The sequence below is a fragment of the Pseudoliparis swirei genome, chromosome 22 (assembly GCF_029220125.1).
Source record: "Pseudoliparis swirei isolate HS2019 ecotype Mariana Trench chromosome 22, NWPU_hadal_v1, whole genome shotgun sequence".
NCBI lineage: Eukaryota > Metazoa > Chordata > Actinopteri > Perciformes > Liparidae > Pseudoliparis > Pseudoliparis swirei.
In genome coordinates this window covers 1,015,237-1,035,008 of record NC_079409.1, presented here as the reverse complement: position 1 = coordinate 1,035,008, position 19,772 = coordinate 1,015,237, and the positions used below count along the sequence as shown (strand labels likewise).

Below are 19,772 nucleotides of genomic sequence, written 5' to 3'. Positions count from 1 at the left end.
TTCTGTCTAACAGTCAAATCTGGAATTTTTTTCTATTTATTAAATAAATCTCATTAAATATTGTAATAATTTTAATATATATAATAATTTGCAGTTTCTATTGATGTCTTCAAATGCAGCTTTTAATGTCACTATCCCGCTTACCAATAGAACACACATACACACACACACACACACCCAGCAGGGTAGGAGCTCGTCTCAATGGATCCAAACAGGAAGTAGTTCTTGGATCTGGAGGCGGAGCTTTGATAACAGTTGATCTCTTGTCTCCAACAACAGCAGGTCAGGTGTTCGGCGTCAGGTACCACGGTGATCTGCCAGGTGAGAAATGAGCCAATCAAATGAGGCCGGAGGCGGGCCTTCCTGCTTTACCGCCGACTTCCTGTCTAGACGGGGACGAACGTGGTGGAACAACACCCCGATATTAATGATCAATATGGAAGATAACCAGCCAGTCATCTGAGGTCATGTGAGGTCATGTGGGGTCATCTGAGGTCATGTGAGGTCATCTGAGGTCATCTGAGGTCATGTGGGGTCACCTGAGGTCATGTGAGGTCATCTGAGGTCATGTGGGGTCATCTGAGGTCATGTGGGGTCACCTGAGGTCATGTGGGGTCATCTGAGGTCATGTGGGGTCATGTGAGGTCATGTGAGGTCATCTGAGGTCATGTGAGGTCATGTGGGGTCATGTGAGGTCATCTGAGGTCATGTGGGGTCATGTGAGGTCATGTCAGTGAGGTCATGTGAGGTCATGTGGGGTCATGTGAGGTCATGTGAGGTCATGTGAGGTCATGTCTCCTGCAGGGCTTCCCGGTGATGAACCGCGGCGCTCCTCTGCTGCTGAACCTGCAGCCGGGTCAGACGGTCCAGCCCCTCACCCTGATCCAGTGTAGGACTCTAATCAATACCTAATCAATGAGATGACCTCGTCATTGATCGGGCCGCTCATCACTGCTGCCCCCCCCCCCCCCCTCTCTCTACAGCGCCATCTCTGGGTCAGCTGATCCGGCCCAGCGTGGGCGTGTCCCAGGGCCAGGTGGTCCAGACCAGACTAGGCCCCGCCCCCTCTCGAGGCTCCGCCTTCACCGCCATGCAGCTGCCCGCCACGCTGACCTTCCGCACCGGCACGCCAGGACCCGGTCCGTCACGCCTCATCTGATCACAGCCCATTGATTCCTGAGGTATTGATTATTGATTTGCTCTCCTCCAGTTAATCTTCAGGCGACCCAGGTGGGCGGAGCCACCGCCCTGAGGCTGGCGGTTTCCCCCGCCCTCCCTTCTGGATCGGCCAATGGCAACACCAGGATCTTCAGCAGCGGTACGAGACGTTATTGATTAGATAATGATCGGTTACTCAGGGCTTCATTTGAGTGTTTATCAAATGTTTTATTCTACAAGTTCAACCAGTTTGATTCAAACTTATTTAACTTGTAAATGATCAGAGCTTGTGGGCGGGGCCAATGAGGATCACCTGTTGACACGCGGTCCAAACGCCCACCTGTGTCCCGCAGCTCCTGGCCCCGCCCCCTCGCTCACCACCCTGCCGACCTCCGACCCCCCCCGGGTGGTGATGACCGTGGAGGAGTTCTACTACGGGACCTTTGAGGGGGACCCGGGTCTGAGGAAGCCCCTCCCACTGGGGACCAAGACCTCCACCTTCACCTGCCAGGTCTGCCCGTACCTGGCCCAGAACAACCTGAGGTGGGTCCACAAGCACCACCGAGGCCCGTAGACCACCGAGGCCCCGTAGACCACCGAGGCCCGTAGACCACCGAGGCCCCGTAGACCACCGAGGCCCCGTAGACCACCGAGGCCCCGTAGACCACCGAGGCCCGTAGACCACCGAGGCCCGTAGACCACCGAGACCCGTAGACCACCGAGACCAGAGACCGTGAGACCACCGAGGCCCGTAGACCACCGAGGCCCCGTAGACCACCGAGGCCCGTAGACCACCGAGGCCCACTGAGGCCGTCAGAGACCACCGAGGCCCGTGACCACCGAGGCCCAGAGACCACCGAGGCCCGTAGACCACCGAGACCCGTAGACCACCGAGGCCCCGTAGACCACCGAGGCCCGTAGACCACCGAGGCCCGTAGACCACCGAGGCCCCGTAGACCACCGAGGCCCGTAGACCACCGAGGCCCCGTAGACCACCGAGGCCCGTAGACCACCGAGGCAGAGACCACCGAGACCAGAGACCACCGAGGAGACCACCGAGAGGCCCAGACCACCGAGGCCCAGACCACCGAGGCCCCAGAGACCAGAGACCACCGAGGCCCGTAGACCACCGAGGCCCCGTAGACCACCGAGGCCCGTAGACCACCGAACATACCTGAGCACCTGTACAAACTTGAGGTGTGTGTGTCTGTGTGTGTCTGTGTGTGTGTGTGTCTGTGTGTGTCTGTGTGTGTGTGTGTCTCTGTGTGTGTGTGTGTGTCTGTGTGTGTGTGTGTGTCTGTCTGTGTGTGTGTGTGTGTGTCTGTGTGTGTGTGTGTCTGTGTGTGTGTGTGTGTCTCTGTGTGTGTGTCTGTGTGTGTGTGTGTCTGTGTGTGTCTGTGTGTGTGTGTGCAGGTTGATGCAGCACATGCTCCTCCTGTAAGACACACACACACACACACACGGAAGCAGGAGACCTGAGGACACACACACACACACACACGGCCCCGCCCACCAGCTGCACACACACACACACACACGGCCCCGCCCAGTCCACCTGTAAGACACACACACACACACACACACGGCCCCGCCCAGTCCACCTGTAAGACACACACACACACACACACACGGCCCCGCCCAGTCCACCTGTAAGACACACACACACACGGCCCCGCCCAGTCCACCTGTAAGAGACGCAGCTGGACAGACAGCTCATGCATGTTACATTGTTGTCCCTTTGGTCTGCTCCCCTGTCTCACCTGTCTCACCTGTCCCCAGGTCTCTGTCGTATCTGTGAGTGGGCCTTTGAGAGCGAGCCGGCCTTCCTGAACCACATGAAGTCCAACCACAAACCCGGAGAGATGCCCTACGTCTGCCAGGTGAGTTTGACCCCTGACCCCCCCCGCCCCCCCGTGTGCTGGCGGCGGCCTCGTTAACCCAGGTGCGTCCCTCAGGTGTGCTCCTACCGCTCGTCCTTCTCCGCCGACATCGTGCAGCACTTCTCCAGCTCCCACAAAGACTCTCGCTTCCTCCTGTGTCTGTTCTGCCTGAAGGTCACGAGGAGCGCCGACAGCTACCAGCAGCACCTGCTGAGGCACCAGGTACACACACACACCTCACACACACACACACACACACACACACACACACACACACACACACACACACACACACACACACACACACACACACCCACACACACACACACACACACACACACACACACACACACACACACACACACCTCACACACACACACACACACACTCACACACACACACACACACACCCTCACACACACACCCTCACACACACACACCCTCACACACACACACACACACACCCTCACCCACACACCCTCACACACACACACACACACACCCTCACACACACACACACACCCTCACCCACACACACAAACACACCCACACACACACCCACACACACACCCACACACACCCACACACACACACACACACACACACACCCTCACCCACACACACACCCTCACACACACACACACACACACCCACACACACACCCTCACACACACCCTCTCCTCAGGTGGACCAGGCCTTCCATTGCAACAGGTGTCGTCTCCAGTTCATCTACCTGAAGGACAAGATGCAGCACAAGCTGGAGAACCATCGCAGCTTCCGCCGCCCCGCCAAGCTGGAGGGGCTGCCGCCGGGGTCAAAGGTCAGCTCCTTAGCCCCGCCCACCCGCTGATGTCAAGCCCCGCCCCCGTGTGTCCGTTCTCATTGTCGTGTCTCCAGGTGACCATCAGGACTTATGGGAAGATCAGGCCTCTGAGACTAGCGGGGGGGCGGCTGGTCCCAAGCCCCGCCTCCCACGCCCAGCCAATCAGCATCAAGAGTAGCCTCAACAAGTCAGCCCGCTCCCCCACCAAGAGGCCGGTCAGCAGCAGGTGAGACTACTAGTCAGTCAACAGGTGAGACTACTAGTCAGCAGCAGGTGAGACTACTAGTCAGTCAACAGGTGAAACTACTAGTCAGTCAACAGGTGAGACGACTAGTCATCAGCAGGTGAGACTACTAGTCAGTCAACAGGTGAGACTACTAGTCAGCAGCAGGTGAGACTACTAGTCAGTCAACAGGTGAGACTACTAGTCAGTCAACAGGTGAAACTACTAGTCAGTCAACAGGTGAGACGACTAGTCAGTAGCTGGTGAGACTACTAGTCAGTCAACAGGTGAAACTACTAGTCAGTCAGCAGGTGAGACTACTAGTCAGTCAACAGGTGAAACTACTAGTCAGTAGCTGGTGAGACTACTAGTCAGTCAACAGGTGAGACTACTAGTCAGTCAACAGGTGAGACTACTAGTCAGTCAACAGGTGAGACGACTAGTCATCAGCAGGTGAGACTACTAGTCAGTCAACAGGTGAAACTACTAGTCAGTAGCTGGTGAGACTACTAGTCAGTCAACAGGTGAAACTACTAGTCAGTAGCTGGTGAGACTACTAGTCAGTCAACAGGTGAGACTACTAGTCAGTCAACAGGTGAGACTACTAGTCAGTCAACAGGTGAGACGACTAGTCATCAGCAGGTGAGACTACTAGTCAGTCAACAGGTGAAACTACTAGTCAGTAGCTGGTGAGACTACTAGTCAGTCAACAGGTGAGACTACTAGTCAGTAGCTGGTGAGACTACTAGTCAGTCAACAGGTGAGACTACTAGTCAGTCAACAGGTGAGACTAGTCATCAGCAGGTGAGACTACTAGTCAGTCAACAGGTGAGACTACTAGTCATCAGCAGGTGAGACTACTAGTCAGTCAACAGGTGAAACTACTAGTCATCAGCTGGTGAGACTACTAGTCAGCAGGTGTTCTCTCTGCAGGTCTTCAGGTGTGGATGCAGCCCACCTGCTGTGTCTGGAGTGTGGGTCCCGGGTCCTGGACTTCGGGGCCCACTACCCGAGCCACGCCCACTGCCTGCTGTGCTCCTACAGCAGCTGCTGCTCCCGGGCCTACGCGGCCCACATGATCCAGTAAGAGCTCACCTGACAGGTGGAGGCAGGCTGTTCACACCTGGAGCTGGAAGAGATACACACACACACTGTTCATTCACTTGATGCTGGCTGCTGCTCTGATTGTTGTTGTTGTTGTTTTCAGTCACCACGTCCCGCAGTCCAAAGACAAAGTTCTTCCTCTGCACAGACTGCCTCCTCCATGGTGAGAGCTGCTGTTACTCAGTCTGGCCAGCAGGGGGCGGTCCTCACCTGAAGCGTCATCAGATGTTATTGAATGAGTCTGTGTAGTCTATGTCACAGGTGTAGTCTGTTACAGGTGTAGTCTATGTTACAGGTGTAGTCTATGTTACATGTGTAGTATGTTACAGGTGTAGTCTATGTTACAGGTGTAGTCTATGTTACATGTGTAGTCTATGCAGGTGTAGTCTATGTTACAGGTGTAGTCTATGTTACATGTGTAGTCTATGCAGGTGTAGTCTATGTCACAGGTGTAGTCTATGTTACAGGTGTAGTCTGTTACAGGTGTAGTCTATGTTACATGTGTAGTCTATGCAGGTGTAGTCTATGTCACAGGTGTCGTCTGTTACAGGTGTAGTCTATGTTACAGGTGTAGTCTATGTTACATGTGTAGTCTATGCAGGTGTAGTCTATGTCACAGGTGTAGTCTATGTTACATGTGTAGTCTATGCAGGTGTAGTCTTTGTCACAGGTGTAGTCTATGTTACAGGTGTAGTCTGTTACAGGTGTAGTCTATGTTACAGGTGTAGTCTATGTCACAGGTGTAGTCTATGTTACAGGTGTAGTCTATGTCACAGGTGTAGTCTATGTTACAGGTGTAGTCTATGTCACAGGTGTAGTCTATGCAGGTGTAGTCTATGTTACAGGTGTAGTCTATGTTACATGTGTAGTCTGTTACAGGTGTAGTCTATGTTACAGGTGTAGTCTATGTTACAGGTGTAGTCTATGTTACAGGTGTAGTCTATGTTACAGGTGTAGTCTATGTTACAGGTGTAGTCTGTTACAGGTGTAGTCTATGTTACAGGTGTAGTCTATGTTACAGGTGTAGTCTATGTTACAGGTGTAGTCTATGTTACAGGTGTAGTCTATGTTACAGGTGTAGTCTATGTTACATGTGTAGTCTATGCAGGTGTAGTCTATGTCACAGGTGTAGTCTATGTTACAGGTGTAGTCTATGCAGGTGTAGTCTATGTTACAGGTGTAGTCTATGTCACAGGTGTAGTCTATGTTACAGGTGTAGTCTGTGTCACAGGTGTAGTCTATGTTACAGGTGTAGTCTATGTCACAGGTGTAGTCTGTGTCACAGGTGTAGTCTATGTTACAGGTGTAGTCTATGTTACAGGTGTAGTCTATGTCACAGGTGTCGTCTGTTACAGGTGTAGTCTATGTTACAGGTGTAGTCTGTGTCACAGGTGTAGTCTATGTTACAGGTGTAGTCTATGTCACAGGTGTAGTCTATGTTACAGGTGTAGTCTATGTCACAGGTGTAGTCTATGTCACAGGTGTAGTCTATGTTACAGGTGTAGTCTGTGTCACAGGTGTAGTCTATGTTACAGGTGTAGTCTATGTCACAGGTGTAGTCTATGTCACAGGTGTCGTCTGTTACAGGTGTAGTCTATGTTACAGGTGTAGTCTGTGTCACAGGTGTAGTCTATGTTACAGGTGTAGTCTATGTCACAGGTGTAGTCTGTGTCACAGGTGTAGTCTATGTTACAGGTGTAGTCTATGTCACAGGTGTAGTCTATGTCACAGGTGTAGTCTATGTTACAGGTGTAGTCTATGTCACAGGTGTAGTCTATGTTACAGGTGTAGTCTGTTACAGGTGTAGTCTATGTTACAGGTGTAGTCTATGTTACATGTGTAGTCTATGTTACAGGTGTAGTCTATGTTACAGGTGTAGTCTGTTACAGGTGTAGTCTATGTTACAGGTGTAGTCTATGTTACAGGTGTAGTCTATGTTACAGGTGTAGTCTATGTTACAGGTGTAGTCTGTTACAGGTGTAGTCTATGTTACAGGTGTAGTCTATGTTACAGGTGTAGTCTATGTTACAGGTGTAGTCTATGTTACAGGTGTAGTCTATGTTACAGGTGTAGTCTATGTTACAGGTGTAGTCTATGTTACAGGTGTAGTCTGTTACAGGTGTAGTCTATGTTACAGGTGTAGTCTATGTTACAGGTGTAGTCTATGTTACATGTGTAGTCTATGTCACAGGTGTAGTCTATGTTACAGGTGTAGTCTGTTACAGGTGTAGTCTATGTTACAGGTGTAGTCTATGTTACAGGTGTAGTCTATGTTACATGTGTAGTCTATGTTACAGGTGTAGTCTATGCAGGTGTAGTCTATGTTACAGGTGTAGTCTATGTTACAGGTGTAGTCTATGTTACAGGTGTAGTCTATGTTACAGGTGTAGTCTGTTACAGGTGTAGTCTATGTTACAGGTGTAGTCTATGTTACATGTGTAGTCTATGCAGGTGTAGTCTTTGTCACAGGTGTAGTCTATGTTACAGGTGTAGTCTATGTTACATGTGTAGTCTATGCAGGTGTAGTCTATGTCACAGGTGTCGTCTGTTACAGGTGTAGTCTATGTTACATGTGTAGTCTATGCAGGTGTAGTCTTTATCACAGGTGTAGTCTATGTTACAGGTGTAGTCTATGTTACAGGTGTAGTCTATGTCACAGGTGTAGTCTATGTTACAGGTGTAGTCTATGCAGGTGTAGTCTATGTTACAGGTGTAGTCTATGCAGGTGTAGTCTATGTCACAGGTGTAGTCTATGTTACAGGTGTAGTCTATGTCACAGGTGTAGTCTATATTACAGGTGTAGTCTATGCAGGTGTAGTCTATGTTACAGGTGTAGTCTATGTTACATGTGTAGTCTATGCAGGTGTAGTCTGTCACAGGTGTAGTCTATGTTACAGGTGTAGTCTATGTTACATGTGTAGTCTATGCAGGTGTAGTCTATGTTACATGTGTAGTCTATGCAGGTGTAGTCTATGTCACAGGTGTAGTCTATGTTACAGGTGTAGTCTATGTTACATGTGTAGTCTATGCAGGTGTAGTCTATGTCACAGGTGTAGTCTATGTTACAGGTGCAGTCTATGTTCCAGGTGTAGTCTATGTTACAGGTGTAGTCTATGTCACAGGTGTAGTCTATGTTCCAGGTGCAGTCTATGTTCCAGGTGTAGTCTATGTTACAGGTGTAGTCTATGTTACAGGTGTAGTCACTCACCCCCCTGTCCTCAGTGTGTTCCTGCTGCAGTGTTCTCACTGTGGCTTCAGCTCTCAGACTGCAGACCACATGGCTGCTCACCTGTTGAGGAACCCGGAGCACCACAGCGCCACCTGTCAGGCCAGGAGTAAGAGACACACACACACACACACACACACACATAGACACAGATACATAGACACAAACACACACACACAGACACACACACACTGTGGTGGGTAAAATGTTTCAAATTGTGTGCTTCTACAACATATATATATAGGGTGTAGTCAACTTTCCCATTGTGTTATAGTAGTCGTAAATTACATCTATAAATATGATTGAGAGGGCACACACAGCTCTCTGTTGGGGACAAGGGTCAAGAACACCAGATGGGGATAGTCACCGCGTCCTTGCGGGTCCCAGTATTATCCGGAAGGGGGGAGACAGTAGGAGAAGGGCCGGGCGACTTAGACCAAATACCGACAACTGGGTGATGTGGGGAGAGACACCAGCATGAACCTTTACATTCCTTAAGGGAATTGGCTGGAACAGGGACAGGGGTTAAACTGAGGGAGAGGGGCGGGGACTCCGCTAGGGAGTACAATGTCATAATAATATGTCAATGTGTTTGTTGGGCTTGGGAAAGACAGATGTGGAGGGAGGTTGTTGTCTTTAATACCCAGCTCAGGTTTATTTGTGAAACTGTTGATTAGAAATAAATCTACGTGAATTGAACTCTGATCCAAACTCTCTGTGTCCTGTGGGTGTTACTGAGGTCCAGAGGGTGAGTCTCCTGTGGCATCTCACCAGCAGTCAGATAGGAGAGAGATACAAGTTTATATCTATCAGGTTAAGAGATCAGTCAGAATGGACCAAAAAGGAAGTAAATCCAGCCACAACAACACACACACACACATATACACAGATACATAGACACACACACATAGACACACACACACAGACACATAGACAGACACATACACACACACACAGAGACACTCCACTGCATACATGTTCAGAATAATAACGTTCAACCTTTGCAAAACAAAATGAGCAAATACACGACCAGTCACTAGAGGGGCGCGCCCCACTTGTAGTACCACTACCCCCCCACTAGAGGGGCACGCCCCACCTGTAGTACCACTACCCCCCACTAGAGGGCGCCCACCTGTAGTACCATTACCCCCCACTAGAGGGGAGCGCCCCACTTGTAGTACCACTACCCCCCCACTAGAGGGGCGCCCCACCTGTAGTACCACTACCCCCCACTAGAGGGCCGCGCCCCACCTGTAGTACCATTACCCCCCACTAGAGGGGAGCGCCCCACTTGTAGTACCACTACCCCCCACTAGAGGGCCACGCCCCACCTGTAGTACCACTACCCCCACTAGAGGGCCGCACCCCACCTGTAGTACCATTACCCCCACCAGAGGAGCGCCCCACCTGTAGTACCACTACCCCACCAGAGGGCACGCCCCACCTGTAGTACCATTCTCCCCCACTAGAGGGGCGCGTCCCACCTGTAGTACCATTACCCCCCACTAGAGGGGAGCGCCCCACCTGTAGTACCACTGCCCCCACCAGAGGGAGCCCACCTGTAGTACCACTGCGCCCCACCAGAGGAGGCCCCACCTGTAGTACCACTGCCCCCCACTAGAGGGGAGTGCCCCACCTGTAGTACCACTACGCCCCACTAGAGGGGAGCGCACCACCTGTAGTACCACTGCGCCCCACTAGAGGGGAGTGCCCCACCTGTAGTACCACTACGCCCCACTAGAGGGGAGCGCCCCACCTGTAGTACCACTACCCCCCCACTAGAGGGGAGCGCACCACCTGTAGTACCACTGCGCCCCACTAGAGGGGAGTGCCCCACCTGTAGTACCACTACGCCCCACTAGAGGGGAGTGCCCCACCTGTAGTACCACTGTCCCCCACTAGAGGGGAGCGCCCCACCTGTAGTACCACTGCCCCCACCAGAGGAGCCCCACCTGTAGTACCACTGACCCACAGTAGAGGGGAGTGCCCCACCTGTAGTACCACTACGCCCCACTAGAGGGCCGCGCCCCACCTGTAGTACCACTGCCCCACCAGAGGAGCGCCCCACCTGTAGTACCACTGCCCCCACCAGAGGGCGCCCCACCTGTAGTACCACTACCCCCACCCAGAGGGAGCCCCACCTGTAGTACCACTGCCCCCACCAGAGGGGAGCCCCACCTGTAGTACCACTGCCCCCACCAGAGGGTGCCCCACCTGTAGTACCACTGCCCCCACTAGAGGGAGCGCCCCACCTGTAGTACCACTGCCCCCACCAGAGGAGCGCCCACCTGTAGTACCACTGCCCCCCAGAGGAGCGCCCACCTGTAGTACCACTGCCCCCACTCAGAGGGAGCCCCACCTGTAGTACCACTGCCCCCACCAGAGGGAGCGCCCACCTGTAGTACCACTGCCCCCACCAGAGGGCCGCCCCACCTGTAGTACCACTGCCCCACTAGAGGAGCCCCACCTGTAGTACCACTGCCCCCCACTAGAGGGGAGCGCCCCCCTGTAGTACCACTACCCCCACCAGAGGAGCGCCCACCTGTAGTACCACTGCCCCCACTAGAGGAGCGCCCACCTGTAGTACCACTGCCCCCACCAGAGGAGCGCCCACCTGTAGTACCACTACCCCCCAGAGGGAGCGCCCACCTGTAGTACCACTGCCCCCACCAGAGGAGCCCCACCTGTAGTACCACTGCCCCGCACTAGAGGGGAGCCCCCACCTGTAGTACCACTGTCCCCCACTAGAGGGAGCCCCACCTGTAGTACCACTGCCCCACCAGAGGGGCGCCCCACCTGTAGTACCACTACCCCCCACTAGAGGAGCGCCCACCTGTAGTACCACTGCCCCCACCAGAGGGAGCGCCCACCTGTAGTACCACTGCCCCCACTAGAGGGCGCCCACCTGTAGTACCACTGCCCCCACCAGAGGAGCCCACCTGTAGTACCACACTGCCCCCACCAGAGGGCCGCCCACCTGTAGTACCACTGCCCCCACTCAGAGGGCCGCCCCACCTGTAGTACCACTGCCCCCACCAGAGGGAGCCCCACCTGTAGTACCACTGCCCCACCAGAGGGCCGCCCACCTGTAGTACCACTGCGCCCACCAGAGGCGCCCACCTGTAGTACCACTGCCCCCACTCAGAGGGCCCCACCTGTAGTACCACTGCCCCCACTAGAGGAGAGCCCCACCTGTAGTACCACTGCCCCCACCAGAGGGCCGCCCCACCTGTAGTACCACTGCGCCCACTAGGGGAGCGCCCACCTGTAGTACCACTACCCCCACCAGAGGGAGCGCCCACCTGTAGTACCACTGCCCCCACTAGAGGAGCGCCCACCTGTAGTACCACTGCGCCCACCAGAGGGAGCCCCACCTGTAGTGCACCACTGCCCCCACCAGAGGGCGCCCACCTGTAGTACCACTGCCCCCACCAGAGGGCGCCCACCTGTAGTACCACTGCGCCCCCACTCAGAGGGGCGCCCCACCTGTAGTACCACTGCCCCACTAGAGGGGCGCGCCCCCCTGTAGTACCACTGCCCCCACCAGAGGAGCCCCACCTGTAGTACCACTGCCCCACCAGAGGGCGCCCCACCTGTAGTACCACTGCCCCCCACTAGAGGGGCGCGCCCCACCTGTAGTACCACTACCCCCCACTAGAGGGGCGCGCCCCACCTGTAGTACCACTACCCCCCACTAGAGGGGCGCGCCCCACCTGTAGTACCACTGCGCCCCACTAGAGGGGAGCGCCCCACCTGTAGTACCACTACCCCCCACTAGAGGGGCGCGCCCCACCTGTAGTACCACTGCGCCCCACTTGATATGAATGTTTCTTGTTTCTTCTTTCAGGCCTCGTTGAACGTGACATCCAGTTCTGCCCCAGTGAAGAGCCTCAGCCTTCAGAAGAGGAAGAACCGGTCCAGAAGCAGGACTTGCTGGATCCGTCCTGGACTTTAGCGGATCGTTGGACTCAACCTTCAGAGTGCGACTGCTCTGACTCCAGCATCGCCTCCTTCGAGCAGAGCGCCGGGCCGCATCACTTCCTGTCCAAGAACACCGACGCCATTGACTTCTTCCACCTGCTCTTCCCTTCGGAGCTCATGGAGCTGATCACCAACGAGACCAACGCCCACGCCAAGACCAGCCATTTCCTTGGCTACGGTTACTCGGACTGGGTCCCCGCCACCATCCACGAGATCAAAGGTTTCATCGGCCTGGTGGTTCTCATGGGGATCCAGAACCTCCCCGACCCGTCTCACTACTGGTCCTGGAGTCACTACGACAACAGCTACACCTTCTACCGCGCCATGAGCTTCCAGCGCTTCAGGCAGATCGCTGCCAACATCCGCATGGGCAGCTTCACCACGGCCGAGTTTCGTGGAACCGGCGAACCCGGCGACCCGCTGCACATCTTTAGGCCGATGCTGAACATTCTGGAAGGAGCCGCATGGGACGCCTATCGACCAAACTGCTGCCTGACCGTGGACAGGGCGCTGCTGCCCGGCCCGGAGGGGGGCAGCTGTGATCCAAAGACCCAGCCACAGGTGTGGCTGCTCTGCGATTCCAAATCTGGCTACTGCCACCGCTTCTTCATCCAGGTGGGAGAGCAGCGGGGCCCGGAGCAAGGCTTCACCGTGGTGCCGCAGCTGGTGAAGGATCTGGAGGACAAACACCACCAGCTCTACCTGGCCAGCTCGCTCGCATCGGTCCCACTCATGCAGAAGCTTCTGGACCAGGGCATCTACGCCTCCAGCTCCTTCCCTCCACTCAGCCACATCCTACCCAGAGAGCTGTGGGAGGAAGGTTGCCTGGAGAAACCTGGGGACTTCCTGCAGAGACAGTTTGGGCCCCTGTTGGCCACCCGCTGGAGGGACACCAAAGAGATGGGCTGCCTGTCGACGAATGCAGACCCGAGTGAACAGGACACCGTGTGGAGGAGGTCTCAGACCAAAGTGGGCGGGCTGGACCCCATCGACCGCCCCATGGCCTTCTGCCTCCTGCAGGAGAACATGCGAGGGGTCGACATCTGCAAGCAGTTGCTGGCCTGCAACCCGCTGGGAGGAATCCCCCAGGACCGGCACTGGCGCGGCCTCTTCTGGTTCCTGGTCAACCTGAGCATCGTCAACGCCTTCATTGTGCTGCGGGAGAGCCGCAAGGAGAACCCACCGAACTGGGTGCAAGACGGCCTCTTCACTCAGGTCAACTTCCGCAAGCGTTTGGGCAACCAGCTCGCCAAGTGTGCTCAGAACAGCTCTGAGTCCATGGAGATTGCCAGCTCCCGCGGGATGAGGCTGAAGCCCAACGAAGTACCGGTGAAAGAGAGACACCGGATGGGGAAGGTCAGCAGCACCTCCAAGAGGTGCAAGACCTGCCACCTGAAGAACCTCCGGCGCGAGAGCGTGTCCGGCTGCACCGTGTGCAGAGCCAACCTGTGCAAGCAGCCCAGCTGCTTCTGGGACTTCCACGGCCTGTCGCCCACCAACAGAGGTCAGGAGTTCACACCGTTTGGTTCTTGCTTGTTGTGATGTTTATACACAATTAAAGATGCATGTTTGATGATTACAGGATCAACAAGAGTTGGATTCATCAAGGACAGAATAAGGTAATGTTTGACATCCTAGAGCTTTGTTGTTGCTGTTGTGCTTTCATCTGGGCAATAATCGAACGTCTGGCTCTCTGTTGTAGCGGAGAAATAACGTTTGAGGACAACGTGGACGGGGCGATGCCACCTGTGGAGGACATGGACTACTCTGACAATGAGCTGGAGGACATTGATGATGACGATGATGTGCCGGAATTCATCAATGAAGAGAAAGTACCAATGTCTCACCTGCCGTCAACAACAACAACAACGGCGCTCGGCCACCCCCGACCGGCGACCGCCTCGTCTGCCTGTAAGGAGCGTGACGACACCCTCACCGCCAGGCAGCTCCGGATCGCCCTCTTCGCTCTGTGTGAAGGACTCCGCCAAGCCTCCAGGTTCTTCTTCACCGAGCCGCCGCTCATCCGGTCCTGGTTGAAGGACGCCAGGAGGCGCCTGAAATCCACCGAGCGAGAGCAGAAGTGGGATGCCAACGGCGGGGACCTGATGGTGGCCTGGGTGCTGTCCATGCGGGAGCAGCAGCTGCCCATCACAGAGAGCAACCTCTTCCACAAAGCCTCCACCCTGAAGAAGAAGGGCGGCTTCAGCGACTCCTTCCGCATCTCCTACGACTGGGCGGTGGGCTTCATGCTGAGGCATCGGCTGGGCTTCCGGAGCAGCGGCAGGGCGGCCACGCTGGCTCACTCTCTGCCGCTTTCCCTGGAAGCCAAGATCAAGTCCTTCAGGGATTTCACGCAGAAGGTCATCCGGGTCAACGAGCTGTCGGAAAGCGCCGTGGCCGCCATGGACGAGTTGTGTCTCTTTGTGGATTTGAGGTTTGTTCAGGACAAGTCTCGCTGCTCCGAGGCCCTGCAACTCACGGGGTCCTTACCTTTGGTCACCGTGTACCTGGCGGTGCTGGCCAACGGCACCATGCTGCCGTCTCTAGTGTTGGCCAACCGGCAGCTGGCCGAGAAAGTCCTGCCCGACTTTATCCTGCTGGAGACCGGACCGGAGAAGCTGTTGGTAGAAGAAACCTTGAATCTCTGGACCAACAAGGTGTGGCTGAAGCACGTGGCCGGTCCGACTGGGCCCAGGAAGTCATTGCTGGTCTTGGATCGACACCGGGAACACATGGGGGACTCGTTCCTCGCGACCGTCAGCGAATCGGGGACCCTGCCGGCTGTGATCCCCGGAGGCGACTCCTTCCGTCTTCAGCCCCTGGAGATCTGCATGAAGCCGGTTCTGCAGCGCTTCCTGTTGTCACGTTGGGCCAAGTTCACCAGAGGAACCCCCACGGAGCTGGAGGAGACGGCGCCCCTCCAGCTGCAAGCCAACGTGGCCCAGCTGCTGGTGGACTGGGCGGTGGAGGCCCTGGCGCAGCTGAACAAGCTGCCGCAGCTGTGGAAGGAGTCGTTCCGCCTGACGGGCCTCCTGCCGGGGCGCGAGGTGCAAGAGGCGACCACGAGTCCAGAGCAGATCCAGTCTGACTTCCTCAAGACCCTGACAGAGACCCTGCTGGGTCCGGAGGCTTTGGAGGCCGATTATTCTGAGCTGCTGGAGCTGGAAGACAAGGAGGACACAGAGGAGGAGCAAGGAGAAGGGAAGGAGGCATCAGAGGAGAAAGGAGGAGAAGGGAAGGAGGCATCAGAGGAGAAAGAAGGAGAAGGGAAGGAGGAATCAGAGGAGAAGGAAGGAGAAGGAAAGGAGGAATCAGAGGAGAAGGAAGGAGAAGGAAAGGAGGAATCAGAGGAGAAAGAAGGAGAAGGAAATGAGGAATCAGAGGAGAAGGAAGGAGAAGTAAAGGAGGAATCAGAGGAGAAAGAAGGAAATGAGGAATCAGAGGAGAAGGAAGGGAAGGAGGCATTAGAGGAGAAAGAAGGAGAAGGAAAGGAGGCATCAGAGGAGAAAGAAGGGAAGGAGGCATCAGAGGAGAAAGAAGGAGAAGGAAAGGAGGCATCAGAGGAGAAGGAAGGAGAAGGAAAGGAGGAATCAGAGGAGAAAGAAGGGAAGGAGGCATCAGAGGAGAAAGAAGGAGAAGGAAAGGAGGCATCAGAGGAGAAAGAATGTGAAGGAAATGAGGAATCAGAGGAGAAGGAAGGAGAAGGAAAGGAGGAATCAGAGGAGAAAGAAGGAGAAGGAAATGAGGAATCAGAGGAGAAAGAAGGAAAGGAGGTGAAAAAGGACAGGGAGGAGATTAAGGAGGAAGGGAAGGAAGGAAAGAAGGAGCGTAGACCAGGGGACACAGAAAATGAAACAATCAAAGGTGAAGAAGAAAGGAAGAAGACAGATGAGGACATGAAAAAAGAAGTTGAGAAGCTAGAGGAGGACAGTGGGGAGGAAGGAAAGGAGACAGAGGAGGACAGGAAGGATGTGAGCAAGGAGAGGCGAGAGACCAGGATAGTGATCGGAGAGGAAGTCGGTGACGAGTGGAAGATAACGGGGAAGAGCCGAGCCGACGGCGTGGAGGAGAGCTGAGGCCAAGACGACACCTGGCACAGGTGTCCCCGACAGGTGACCCTCGACAAGTAGACATCTGAGGCCGCTAGTGGACATCTGCGGTCTCTATTGTACATCTGAGGACACTAGTGGACATCTAAGGTCACTAGTAGACATCTGAAGAAATTTGTGGATATCTGAGGATACTAGTGGACATCTGAAGAAATTCGTGGATATCTGAGGACACTAGTGGACATCTGAGGTCTCTAGTAGACATCTGAGGACACTAGTGGACATCTGATGTCTTTATTGTACATCTAGGGTCTCTAGTGGACATCTGAGGCCTCTAGTGGACATCTGAGGATACTAGTGGACATCTGAGGCCTCTAGTGGACATCTGAGGATACTAGTGGACATCTGAGGCCTCTGGTGGACATCTGAGGACACTAGTGGACATCTGAAGAAATTCGTGGATATCTGAGGACACTAGTGGACATCTGAGGTCTCTAGTAGACATCTGAGGACACTAGTGGACATCTGATGTCTTTATTGTACATCTAGGGTCTCTAGTGGACATCTGAGGACACTAGTGGACATCTGAGGCCTCTAGTGGACATCTGAGGATACTAGTGGACATCTGAGGCCTCTGGTGGACATCTGAGGACACTAGTGGACATCTGAGGACACTAGTGGACATCTGAGGTCTCTATTTGACATCTGAGGCCTCTAGTGGACATCTGAGGACACTAGTGGACATCTGAGGACACTAGTGGACATCTGAGGTCTCTAGTGGACATCTGAGGATACTAGTGGACATCTGAGGACACTAGTGGACATCTGAGGCCTCTAGTGGACATCTGAGGATACTAGTGGACATCTGAGGTCTCTAGTGGACATCTGAGGACACTAGTGGATATCTGAGGACACTAGTGGATATCTGAGGTCTCTAGTGGACATCTGAGTCCACGATTGGACATCTGAGGTCTCTAGTGGACATCTGAGGTCTCTATTGGACATCTGAGGACACTAGTGGACATCTGAGGTCTCTATTGGACATTTGAGGACACTAGTGGACATCTGAGGTCTCTATTGGACATCTGAGGATACTAGTGGACATCTGAGGTCTCTAGTGGACATATGAGGATACTAGTGGACATCTGAGGCCTCTAGTGGACATCTGAGGATACTAGTGGACATCTGAGGTCTCTAGTGGACATCTGAGGTCTCTATTGGACATCTGAGGACACTAGTGGACATCTGAGGTCTCTAGTGGACATCTGAGGTCTCTATTGGACATCTGAGGACACTAGTGGACATCTGAGGTCTCTAGTGGACATATGAGGATACTAGTGGATATCTGAGGTCTCTAGTGGACATCTGAGTCCACGATTGGACATCTGAGGATACTAGTGGACATCTGAGGTCTCTAGTGGACATCTGAGTCCACGATTGGACATCTGAGGATACTAGTGGACATCTGAGGTCTCTAGTGGACATCTGAGGTCTCTATTGGACATCTGAGGACACTAGTGGACATCTGAGGTCTCTATTGGACATCTGAGGACACTAGTGGACATCTGAGGTCTCTATTGGACATCTGAGGATACTAGTGGACATCTGAGGTCTCTAGTGGACATATGAGGATACTAGTGGACATCTGAGGTCTCTAGTGAACATATGAGGATACTAGTGGACATCTGAGGACACTAGTGGACATCTGAGGTCTCTATTGGACATCTGAGGTCTCTATTGGACATCTGAGGATACTAGTGGACATCTGAGGTCTCTAGTGGACATATGAGGATACTAGTGGACATCTGAGGATACTAGTGGACATCTGAGGTCTCTAGTGAACATATGAGGATACTAGTGGACATCTGAGGACACTAGTGGACATCTGAGGTCTCTATTGGACATCTGAGGTCTCTAGTGGACATCTGAGTTCTCTAGTGGACATTTGAGTACACTAGTGGACATATGAGGTCTCTAGTGGACATCTGAGATCTCTAGTGGACATTTGAGGACACTAGTGGACATATGAGGACACTAGTGGACATCTGAGGTCTCTATTGGACATATGAGGACACTAGTGGACATCTGAGGTCTCTAGTGGACATCTGAGGTCTCTACTGGACATTTGAGGACACTAGTGGACATCTGAGGACACTAGTGGACATATGAGGATACTAGTGGACATCTGAGGATACTAGTGGACATCTGAGGTCTCTGGTGGACATATGAGGACACTAGTGGACATCTGAGGTATCTAGTGGATATCTGAGGCCTCTTGGACATATGAGGACACTAGTGGACATCTGAGGTATCTATTGGACATCTGAGGACACTAGTGGACATCTGAGGCCTCTTGGACATCTGAGGTATCTATTGGACATCTGAGGTCTCTAGTGGACATATGAGGACACTAGTGGACATCTGAGGCCTCTTGGACATCTGAGGTCTCTATTGGACATCTGAGGACACTAGTGGACATATGAGGACCCTAGTGGACATCTGAGGTCTCTGGTGGACATGAGGACACTAGTGGACATATGAGGTATCTATTGGACATCTGAGGCCTCTTGGACATCTGAGGACACTATTGGACATCTGAGGTCTCTAGTGGACATCTGAGGACACTAGTGGACATCTGAGGTCTCTATTGGACATCTGAGGACACTAGTGGACATATGAGGACCCTAGTGGACATCTGAGGTCTCTGGTGGACATGAGGACACTAGTGGACATATGAGGACACTAGTGGACATCTGAGGTATCTATTGGACATCTGAGGCCTCTTGGACATCTGAGGACACTAGTGGACATCTGAGGTCTCTATTGGACATCTGAGGACACTAGTGGACATCTGAGGTTATAACAAAACCTTCTGTGATAAAGACTATTTTAGTGCATTGCTGCAGCAGCTTCCTGTTTGTGTGGCGGCCAATCGGCTTCCAGGACACGAGGGTTAATGTGAACGTGTTGGGTCATATGACCAGAACCTGGACCTGAATACTCTGATTGATGATGATGATGATGATGGATTGTTCTTCCTCATTATTAAAATACAAACAACTTCAGGTTTGGATTCTTTTCTTTTATCAAAGGCCCGGCCTTAGAGATCATTCAGGCTGTGCGTATGACAGAACCTGATGCTAGCCCAATGGAGTATATCCAGGCCATAGAGAGCATTTTTGGTACGTCAGAGTCCGGAGAAGATCTCTACTTTGCCTTCAGATCCCTCCAACAGCAGCCGGGAGAGATATTGTCAGATTTCCTGCAAAGATTAGAATAGAATAGAATAGAATCAGCTTTAATGGCCATGTAGGTTTGCACATACATG

The 19,772-nt window shown here is 53.5% G+C and overlaps 1 protein-coding gene across 1 annotated transcript in view; it reads left to right on the top strand.

The window, feature by feature from the left end:
• The window catches only part of pogzb (pogo transposable element derived with ZNF domain b), a 29,601-nt gene extending 10,092 nt beyond the window's left edge, over nt 1–19,509 (top strand). Inside the window, exons 5-20 of the mRNA XM_056444648.1 lie at nt 280–321; nt 805–889; nt 984–1,139; nt 1,211–1,318; nt 1,512–1,728; nt 2,823–2,845; nt 2,938–3,038; nt 3,114–3,260; nt 3,724–3,858; nt 3,936–4,087; nt 5,018–5,167; nt 5,292–5,351; nt 8,411–8,523; nt 12,262–13,899; nt 13,978–14,014; nt 14,098–19,509. Of these exons, the coding sequence (XP_056300623.1) occupies nt 280–321; nt 805–889; nt 984–1,139; nt 1,211–1,318; nt 1,512–1,728; nt 2,823–2,845; nt 2,938–3,038; nt 3,114–3,260; nt 3,724–3,858; nt 3,936–4,087; nt 5,018–5,167; nt 5,292–5,351; nt 8,411–8,523; nt 12,262–13,899; nt 13,978–14,014; nt 14,098–16,471 (5,538 nt within the window). The 3' untranslated portion in view covers nt 16,472–19,509. The remainder of the gene's footprint in view (nt 1–279; nt 322–804; nt 890–983; nt 1,140–1,210; nt 1,319–1,511; nt 1,729–2,822; nt 2,846–2,937; nt 3,039–3,113; nt 3,261–3,723; nt 3,859–3,935; nt 4,088–5,017; nt 5,168–5,291; nt 5,352–8,410; nt 8,524–12,261; nt 13,900–13,977; nt 14,015–14,097) is intronic.
• The last annotated feature ends 263 nt before the right edge of the window (nt 19,510–19,772 follow it).